Source organism: Falco peregrinus, chromosome 1, assembly GCF_023634155.1.
Source record: "Falco peregrinus isolate bFalPer1 chromosome 1, bFalPer1.pri, whole genome shotgun sequence".
Taxonomy (NCBI): Eukaryota; Metazoa; Chordata; class Aves; order Falconiformes; family Falconidae; genus Falco; species Falco peregrinus.
The window spans coordinates 82,128,882-82,138,938 of record NC_073721.1 but is presented as its reverse complement, the minus strand read 5'-3'; the positions used below and the strand labels follow the sequence as shown (position 1 = coordinate 82,138,938).

General features: G+C 40.2%; 1 protein-coding gene across 2 annotated transcripts in view; it reads right to left on the bottom strand.

Moving 5' to 3' along the window:
• Positions 1–3,543: 3,543 nt before the first annotated feature.
• Positions 3,544–10,057, bottom strand: part of LDLRAD3 (low density lipoprotein receptor class A domain containing 3) — a 118,549-nt gene continuing 112,035 nt past the window's right edge. The window contains exon 6 of one of the 2 annotated variants that reach the window (XM_055791364.1): positions 3,544–8,460. In XM_055791364.1, the coding sequence (XP_055647339.1) occupies positions 8,199–8,460 (262 nt within the window). In that variant the 3' untranslated portion in view covers positions 3,544–8,198. The remainder of the gene's footprint in view (positions 8,461–10,057) is intronic. The other variant, XM_055791371.1, reaches the window with a different exon arrangement.

Sequence of the window (10,057 nt, the reverse complement as noted above, 5' to 3'; positions counted from 1 at the left end):
TTGAAACAGTTACCTGCAGGTCAAACAGTTACCTGCAGGTCCAGACGTTTTTTTTTTAATTTTGTTTTTTTTTAATCTGCAAAAATCTTCTGTTAAATTGATTTGGTTTAAAAGATTACATGGATGGATAACACCAAATGCGGTGGATAGATAGCATTACTCAGTGGTCAGGAGGCTGGATCTTGGAACATGCGGGTTCTGTTATTGCTGAAACTCATCTTGATGTCTCTCCCTGTGTCAGGTGTCCCCACTTTAAAAACAGCACAGATCTTCCTCCAGTCCCTGCGACTGATAAGAGAGAGAAACAGGAGTGCTTAGTTGCTTGAGAGACATGACTTCAAGAAAGCAGCTAGAGGATTTCTATCCAGCTTCCTGAAGGAAGGTGACAATCAGTCTAGAATGATTTTTCATGTATTTCTGGTATCAGATACCAGACAGACCAATTCATACTACCAAAACCGTAACAGCCATTGCTTTCAACTGTGGATGCTGCATCAGCACCAGCTCCACCTGGGCTCAAGGCACAGGAATTTCTAACCATGATCTGCAGCCAGCTCCTACAGACTGACTGGCTTTGCTGATGAAGATCTGCTGCACCTCTCAGATTCACAGGGTTGTCGGGTTTTTTCCCTGTAGCAGCTCAGGTATGATTTTACCTTATGTCTTAAGCAGTATATCTAACACAACACCTTGAAAGCGGGTATTTAAACCAGCTTCATTATTTCTGAAGCAGAGCACTCTCCAAATCCACTTTGGATAATTCATTGGTTCTGCTAACTCCTTTGCTCTGCAGAGGCTGCCAAGGGAGAATAATACATACAGCAACAGATGCATGGAGAATTTTTGCTCTTTGCATTGTATTTGAGGGAACAGAAACTAGCAAAAGAGCAGCCAAATATCAGCCACGTTTCCTTAGTCTGCAAGAGTGCTTACTGTACAGCATTTAAATAGTCCTTATTCAGGTATAACACCTGAAACACTTAAACCTCCAAAGGCTTTATATCTGCATCAAACTGCCAACCTTACTGTCCTTCCCTTACCCTGTACCTTGGCAAGCTAGTGCTACTTCGGCTGCAGTGCTGGGCAAAAAGCATTTTCTAAGGTAACTCTGTCACAAACTAATGAGAAGAAAAATCTACTCTGTCAAATAAAACATCATGCTTCTTCATCACTGTGCTGCAACATGACTTGCATTTGTCAAGGAAATAGCACGTATTCCAAATAAATGGAATAGACCAATTGTTCATTCAGTCAAATTGATGCTGCCGGGGCACTACCCTAGGAGTGAACTGCTTTGGGTCAAGCTGAGCTATTACTCCTGTTGTTCTTACACAGATGAAAGCTCTGTACTTTTATGCTGAGAAATGACCATGATTTAAATTTGAAGGAGTCATGGGCTGTGGTATCATAAGTAATGAGATACTAATTTTTTAACCTCAGGGTAACCGGTAGGAATTAACCTTAGGTAAGAGCCACTGGCAGGAAGGTGGGGGGTGGGGGAAGTACTTAACCTTGGAGTGGCCGTCAGGGAGCCTATAGGAAGTGATGGTCCCAAATCAGTTCTCAGTGAAAAGGTGTTTTCCCTATGGTATCCAGCACCAAAGCAACTGCACTACTGAACCACTTTTGTGACCATTCCCACAGAAATGAGATAATTAGATTAGCTATTAGGAAGAAATTCTTTACTGTGAGGACAGTGAAACACTGGAACAGGTTGTCCAGGGAAACTGTGGATGCCCCACCCCTGGAAGTGTTCAAGGCCAGGCTGGATGGGGGCTTTGATCATCCTGGTCTGGTGGCAGGTGTCCCTACCCGTGGCAGGGGGGTGGAACTAGATGATCTTTAAGGTCCCTTCCAACCCAAACCGTCCTATGATTCTATGAAATGCTAAGGGCCGGATCAGCCACAAAAGTGCTCTACCTTTTCATCTGCAGTGGTCGCCTCAGGAAGGAATACTGTTGGGATTTTGTGAAGCAAAGGATCACATTTCTGTTTATCTATTCACAGTATGTTTTGGCAGATAAACAGAGAAGTTAATTCCCTAGAGAGATCAATCCGGTACTTACCCAAAGTACTTTATGCAATATGCATACCCTCAACTTTGCTTTGAAAAGCAAAGAAGAGCTGTGAATTTCCACATGAAGATGCCCTTACTTCAATTAATAACAGCACACCATTTTGGACGACAGCTCCCCAAAAAGTGAAAAGCTGCTTAGTTCTCTCACCAATAGATAACTGAGGCTGAATAATTAGGAGACTGTTTGCAAATCAGCAAGAAAAGATGCTGCACTGAGATCACTGCTGAAATAAACTGCGTATTTAATTTTTTAAGGTGTAAGAATTAAGATTTTTAAATAAATTGAAGCAGAGAGAATAAAAATGATTAATCGGGGAGCTTAGCTGGAGAGTATGCTATTTATTTTCATAAGCAGCTGTCTTCTGCATCAACATTTCTCAAGCATAGCTCTTGCTGGGACATGGCTGAGTGAGCCAGCTCTGAGACCCCAGCGTTCCCTCCCTGCAGAGAGCTCATTGTGGCAGCCTCGACAGCTCCATCTCCCTTATGCTGCCGGTGTGAATTCTGGATCCACAGCTATTTATCTGGGGGCAGTTTGCCAGCATCAAATGAAGATTACCATCTGAGAATTTCAGTGATGGTATGTGGCTTAATTAACAAGGATAATGATAAAAATGACATGTCTTTGTGACAGACAGTAGCAAGTGGAGATGAGTCATTGAAGCGAAGTATGTCAACCTCTATATACTCATATAGATTGAAATATTTAGATGTAACATTTGCACCCATTCTCCTTAGTCTGAGAAAATAACTTCACAGGAGGTATTTCTTAACACTAGTCCTGTGGGTGACAGGACCTTGACAAAAAGAATGGCTATGATCCACGTGTCAGGTGGATCTGGACTTCATGGGGCTCGATGGTTCCCATGATAGTGGTGGTGCCTGCATCAGGCATCTGCTGGGAAAAGAGCCCTGACATGGGACTTCAGCCAGACACACAGCCTCCACAGAGCATCTCAGCTTGAACCTGGCTCACGCACCTGGCATATGGATCATGGACCTGGATATAAACTGGGTCATCGTGCTGGGAACATAAGTGGTGGGGAAACGTTAGGTGGAAAGGGAGAGACAGCAGCTAATGCTAGAGGCCCCTTAGTTCTGCTAGGAAATCTGTATGCAGCAGCCAACACAGAGCATTAACCTCTGCTGAAGCATCTAGAGCTTTGCTATAAAGCAGAAAACAGAACATGACTGCTTCAGATGCCTCATCTTTGATAGTATGATCAGAATGGCAAAATAAGAACAAGAAATTATGAAATTACATAATTTCATTTTTATAAATATTATCAGTATATTTTTATACACACTTGTACATGTGGGTTTCCAATAGCACTTTTTAAAAATATGTTTAACACCCACAAAGAGGTAACAGAACTTAACACTGAATGCAAAAGAAGTTGGAAGAAACCTCATGTAGAAGGCTATAAAACTAACACTGAGACTTCATGAGACAGCAGAAATCTCACTTGTGAACAGTATTAAAACACCAACTTTATTCAGGAATACAGAGTACATTTTTGAAGCTTTCCAGTTTACAAAAGTTCAAGACAAGGCTGGGTTTCAAGATACAACCTCCCAAAAGCTCTTATGTAACATCTCCATTTCAGGTTGACAAAACCTCTCAGATCAGAGAGAAAAAAAAAAAACAAACAAAAGGACAAATGAAGGCCACAGTCCTGTACTGGGATACATTCCGGCAGAATCCAGCACAGTATTTAAATTCTTTCTGCAGTCCATATTTTAGTCCATGGTGCAAAATAACCTTGTGTTAATAAAAAATATTTCAGATCCAGTACGAACTGCAAGACCACCATTCATTTTACCAATTTAGTTCCAGGCATTATAGGCAAAGTAGCCTCCGATGAGCAAAAGTTAAAAACAGTACTTGCCATCTGATCACCACATAAAAAATACAGCATTAAATTCTTCCTTCATTTATACAATTTTAAATATTCATTAAAAATTAAATTCAGAATCAGCATCCCTCTATCCTTTCCATCGTTAATAGTTTTTCTTATCTACTAAAACCATTTGTCTTTCCTAAGATGTCTAAAAAGTAAAGCACGCGAGATTAACAAGCTGCAGCATTAATTAAAATGAGAGTCATCATCTCTTTCCTCCACTCAGCTTCTAAATCTATCACAAGGGCCCTATTAGCTGTATCAAAGTGAAGTGGTGTAAATAAAACTGATTTGACTTAAAAGGAAAGGAAGAATCAATGCAGTTATTTAAAAATCGCAATGCAGTCACTGTTGTCATGTGTGTCACTGTAGACAAGAGCAGAGAAAATTCTTCACAGGCTCTCTTTTATAAGCATTACTGCCAGTTTTCTATTAGCACAATACCAGAGAAGTAAACTGTAATTTGCCTTACAAGGAAATTCAGATTATTATCAAGCAGATTCACTAATGGCCTGATTTTAAATACACATCACTCTGGATTCAGCAGAGGTTACGCTCAAAACTCCTGAAATTTATTTCTTTTATTTTTAAATAACCCAAATCTTATTTCCAACAGGCTAATCCACATTCCTTTGTCTACCTCAAGTAGTCATTTCTTCAAATTGTTTTGCTGGAATGAAATATATTAATACCTGCACTGTGAACTATTCATTACAGTGCTCACTATTCAATACAGATGTGGAATCAGAATTTGGCTCTGGAAGAAAACTGATCAGTTTTACTTTTGTAAGAATAGGTCTTTGAAATAACATCCACTTGTTTATAAATATTAAGTATAAAGAAAAGCTCCTGGAAGACTAACCTCAAACTAAAATGTGAAAAGCTATTGCAAACAACAGAATGATCGATTCCAATTTTAGCGGCTACCGAAACGAAACTCTACCACCTGATATTTCATGAACATTTAACTTCAACCTTACAAGCTGCAGGATTTTCAATGAAATATTTAATTTCATCAGCACGGTTGTTGCTACCATGCTTTCCCAAAGATTCCACTGAATAATGCAGTATAACACTGTATTAACACTACTAGAAGTGACACATTATAAACAATTTCTGTGTGACACTACAGCAATTTCCAAAGAAACCAGCTAGCAAATCTGCTTTACAAACCAGAAAACGGGAGTAAGATGAAAGGCCCCCTTAAAGTTTCAACATGCCTTTTTGGAACAAGATACTAAAGTTCTGTACTCCTCAAAGTTCAGTGGTCTCCATAAGTAACAACAAAGAGGAAGACAAGACTTGTTTCTTTTTGGATCTCTAGACAATGATATGTAACAACACCCAGGAATGTAGTTAATAGCCTCCCAAATCAACATTCAATCAGAAAGGCACAATCTCCATTTATTAACGCATGTTCTCAAAAACTAGAAGAATCCTATACAAAGATAAATACACCCTTAACTGGAAGGGAAAACGTCACACCGTTCAGAATGTTTTTTCCTTCTTTTACTTGTAAAGTCCAAATGGATTATCTTAATGCAAAAGATACGTGAATATATACAACCTGAAAGTTTGGGGGGTTTTTTGTAGTGTATATATATATATATATATATATATGTACATATATGAGTGACTGACACAGAAGCCAGAAGAAGCCGGCTATGTCCACTCTTTTCCTACTTCTTAGTAATGCAAGGCAATGTTTTTCTGATGCCACAGGAAAACAATATTCAGTTTGCACACACCCTGGTGTCTTAGAATACACATAGTGAAATGCACTCCCCATGGAAGACTTGCATGAGGAATACATGCCATGTAAGCTACACTGAACACTGGTTTAGTTTCAGAAATACAGCCTTAGGCAACTGTAAAAATATATTTACTTTAACGAAACTAAAACATAATGTTGAAGAGTTTGCAGTGAAGTCCAATAAAATGTTTTTAAAACTGGAACAGAAAAACATTAAGGCTAATTCAGATACAGCATTATGTAGCTCTCTTACAGAGGCTGAACAGAAACAGCGAAAGGCAAGAGGGACAGTAGGGTCCAGTGTTCACTGGAGACAGCCCTGCACTGACCTTTACTGTTAACTCAGCTAGTTAAACCCAAGTTTAACCTACCTGCAAAATGAAATGGAACTGTCTGCTAGGTGGGGATGACAACAGTTTGCCTATGAAGTCGGATGGAGTCATTAATTAGCCACGTCCTGCTTTGTGAAGGACAGCGTAATTACATTGCTTGAGCTCCCAGCAAGGATGAAATCTGACCCGATCTTGTACATTGCTTTACAAGGACCTTGGAGCATCTCCAGCAGCACAATTCAAGACAGGCTGCCTAAGTCTGTATGAAAGGCTGCCATTCATCTGCTTCCAAATCCAGCGTTAAAATTCTCCAGAACTCTTCACTGTATCATCTCAGTTCTGGAATGACCTGTGCTTGTATATCCACCTGGCCCCTGCCTCTTCGTTTCCAGCTACTGCTATGGTATTTAAAAGGAAAAAAAAAAAAAAAAAAAAGCAACACCACAAAAAAATTTGTACATGTGGAAACTGAGACTGAACCCAAGTCGTTCCCCTACCTACACTCAAGCTCAAAAATTCTTGGGTTCTGAGCATAACCTTTGGGTGAAAGAAGTTTCCTTAGAAAAGTAGGGAAGAAAAAAGCAGATGATGTGGGCCGTCGGCTTCCTTCATTTCCATTACACAGCAAAGTCTGTTAATGACACTTCATTACATGAAAGGAGGCATGGGAAATGTGTCTGATAGACAAATATAAATAATTTTTCAGGGCCAATTTCCCTCTGGACAAAAGGAAGACACTGCATTGTTTGCTGTACACTGAGCACAAGCACAGCACTGTAGTGGCATTTAAATTCACAGCTTACCTTCCCTCTTGCCACTCTGAATATCTTTACCTCCGAGACACTTTCCCAGGGATGATTCAACACTGTGCACTGAAACACACTTCACAGGAGACCATTTCAAGAGTTAAGACAAAGTGAACACAAATAATTCTGTTTGTCTGCAGAAGCTACAATTTCAACCAAACGAACACAAATAAAGGCAAACTCCATAAACCCCAATGAGAATAGAATGAGTGGAACATTGACATTTTAGAGTTCTACTGGTGCAGCAGAACTAAACCTATGCAATACACATACATACACACAGTATTAAATGTGTATCCATGCATGTACATATACACACTGCAGACAGGGCCAACAAGCCCAACACCTTTCACTACATGACCTGCGTTCAGTTAGTTTACAAATATAACAAACTAGTCATCCTCACTAAAGCTTTCTGTGATGGGTGTTTGCCTCAGGCTGATTTTGGTGCTTAAGATTTAGTTGAAACAGTATAGGGTTTTTTTCTGGTTGGGGTTTTGTTGTTGCTGCTGCTGTTGTTTGGTGTGCCTTTTTTTTTTAAGTAATGTTATTTTGCCACACTTGAAAAGAAATCTTGTGCTGGTTTGTTGAGAAGCTTCAGTGCCTCTGTACTCAGCCTTGAAGTCGGACAGATAAGCCAACCTTTGCACTGTTCCTGAGAAAGCCTGTAAAAATTTGGCCTGGATATTAGCATCTGGGGAAAAAACCCTGATTTGCTCAGAGTTGTTGCATCCTCACAAGCTTAAACTTTGAAAATTACATTCACAGTGAGAATGTTCCAGGCTATGAAGAGAAGGGTCAAGTAGGACATCTGCAATTTGATCACTGCCATTGGGCACCAGACCTCCAAGCAGAGAGACTGCCTCTCACGTGCTCAGCGACCACCAGCTGGCACCAGGCAGTAAGACAAAACAGCTCACATGTCACCAGGACGGGAGGCAGTCTGAACAAAAGAGTCCTTCTGGCATAGCTTTTGTGTGCAATACCTGTATATTTTATACATGCACATATATACATTCATGTACATAAAATAGTTCAAGAAAGACATCACATCAGTTCTTTGACACAGCACTTACGGGTTTTTTACTGGTCTGAACCAGAACTTGCTTGCAGAAATATTGCGGAGAGCTGATATGACTCTAGGTTTAGCTCTCACGGCTCTGTCTTTGATGAGCCCAAAATGCTGAATCCAAGTATTAACTCAGTGTGGATTCAAATCAAGTAATCACTCAGGCACATGTCCCTCTGAAACCTATTAGCCACAGCCAATTAACCCATACAGAGTTGAAACAGTAAATGCCTTCCTGCCCATCTCAAACACTGGAGCAGTTACACTTCTCTTTCAGCAGTGTGGTTGATGAGAGAATCACTTTGATCTGCTGTCCTCTCGAGAACAGTTCTGTGGCCATCCATGCTGTCATGGATGTCTCTTGTCCAACTGGTGGCTGTGCCCAGAGGGCTTCCTGCCATGGGAGTGTCTGTGCTCACCAAGCTTCCCGTCCGAGATCGGTAAGGAGGAAGATCTGGCTGGCTAGGGGATTCTGATTCAGAACAGTAAGGCGGTGGAGGAAGGTCAAACCAAGGCGGTCTGCTGTAAGATATGCAACATAGTAAGAAGTTACTGAAAGCAGTAGTAGGTAAGAAACTACACAGTTTTTCCATTATGAAAAAAACCAAACAGTATTTCTTAGCTTTTCCATGATGACACCTATCAGGACATCTTCTACAGACCTGCCTACGTTATTCAGGTTGTTCCGAAACACCCACACCACCACTGGGCACTAAGGTTCCTGGTCAAGGTGCAACATAGCTAATTATATCATACTTAACACTCTACATTCCAATATTCAAGGCTATGTGCTTCCAACAAATTGCAGCTTATCCTCAAAGACAGCTGCAAGAGGTAAGAATTCTTCCTGTATAACATTTACCCAGCCTGAGAAAGCACTTTAAAAGAAATAAGGTAAGTAGTGGATTTACACCTATAGACAATGATGTGAACACAAGAAAGATCTGGGGAAACCTTCATTAAGTGACAGAGATTAATGGCTTACAGTCTACACATAAATAACGAACTGAATTCTCCACATGACAAATCACTTTTGTTGTCACGATACCATATGCAGAGCAACTGCTAAGTAGGCATAGACAAGATGAATACTGGATTCAGGAAACCTGGGTCTTTTTGGTTGTGATAGTAAACAAGATTGATAACAGGTCTTGGGAGCAATTAGCTCTGAAATTGCTGATGGTTTGTATCAGTCCAGGTGAGAACTGATTACACTCTGGACAGTTGCTCATTTAGTTGTCCTTACTAATGAAAAGATACCGCTATTATGCGTGTCAACATTAAGACAAGGGAGCTGCTGCCAATGCAGCAGAGAATAGGAATGTTTATCATTCTTAGATCCCAGAGTTCCTACTAAAACATACTAACAAGGTGACAGTGAACAATCTGGATAATTAAAATTCATACCATGCCCCTTTTTGTGTACAAAGCATGTCAGTCTAGGAGTTTTGTTAGGAAAGACTGTACAGAGAGAGCTTAAAACAAAGGTTAATTACCTACAAATAAAACCAGTGCCATAACTACAAAAACATCATAACCCAAGCCACACCCACCCACAAAATTTCAAAGCACCTTCAGATATTTAAAATGAGAACAGCACTTTCCATTTCAGAGTCCTGTTCTTTTCTCCTATTGGTAAAGGGAATGTAGCAGAGAGCAGAGGGACTATACAATTTCTTTATGCAAGAACAGACCTCTCACCTTTATATACGTATAATCATATAAGACCATTTTTTTTTAAAATTGTATGACCTACAACCTAGCTGGGTTTTTTTTGGCAAAACTCCAACTTCAGTTTTCATGTTTTGATTCCAGGCTGGCACTACTAGACAAGTGATACATTTCTTTGCATTCTCTGCCGTCCTCAAAGTCTCTGCTACCAATGACACATGCTAAGAGAGCGTGACTTAGTTTGCCTTAAATCCTTTTAATATCAGTAGCAGTAAGGGGACCTCAGTACCATGAATTTTTCATATGCAGGAGCAGCTCAAATTTGCCCAAATTTGGCCCTGTGCATGTGACAGAATTGCAATGCTGTACTTGTTAAAAGCAGTAATAAGCATAAATGGGGAGCAGAAGTACAGATTAACAGAACTGCAACCAGTAGCGTGAAACACTG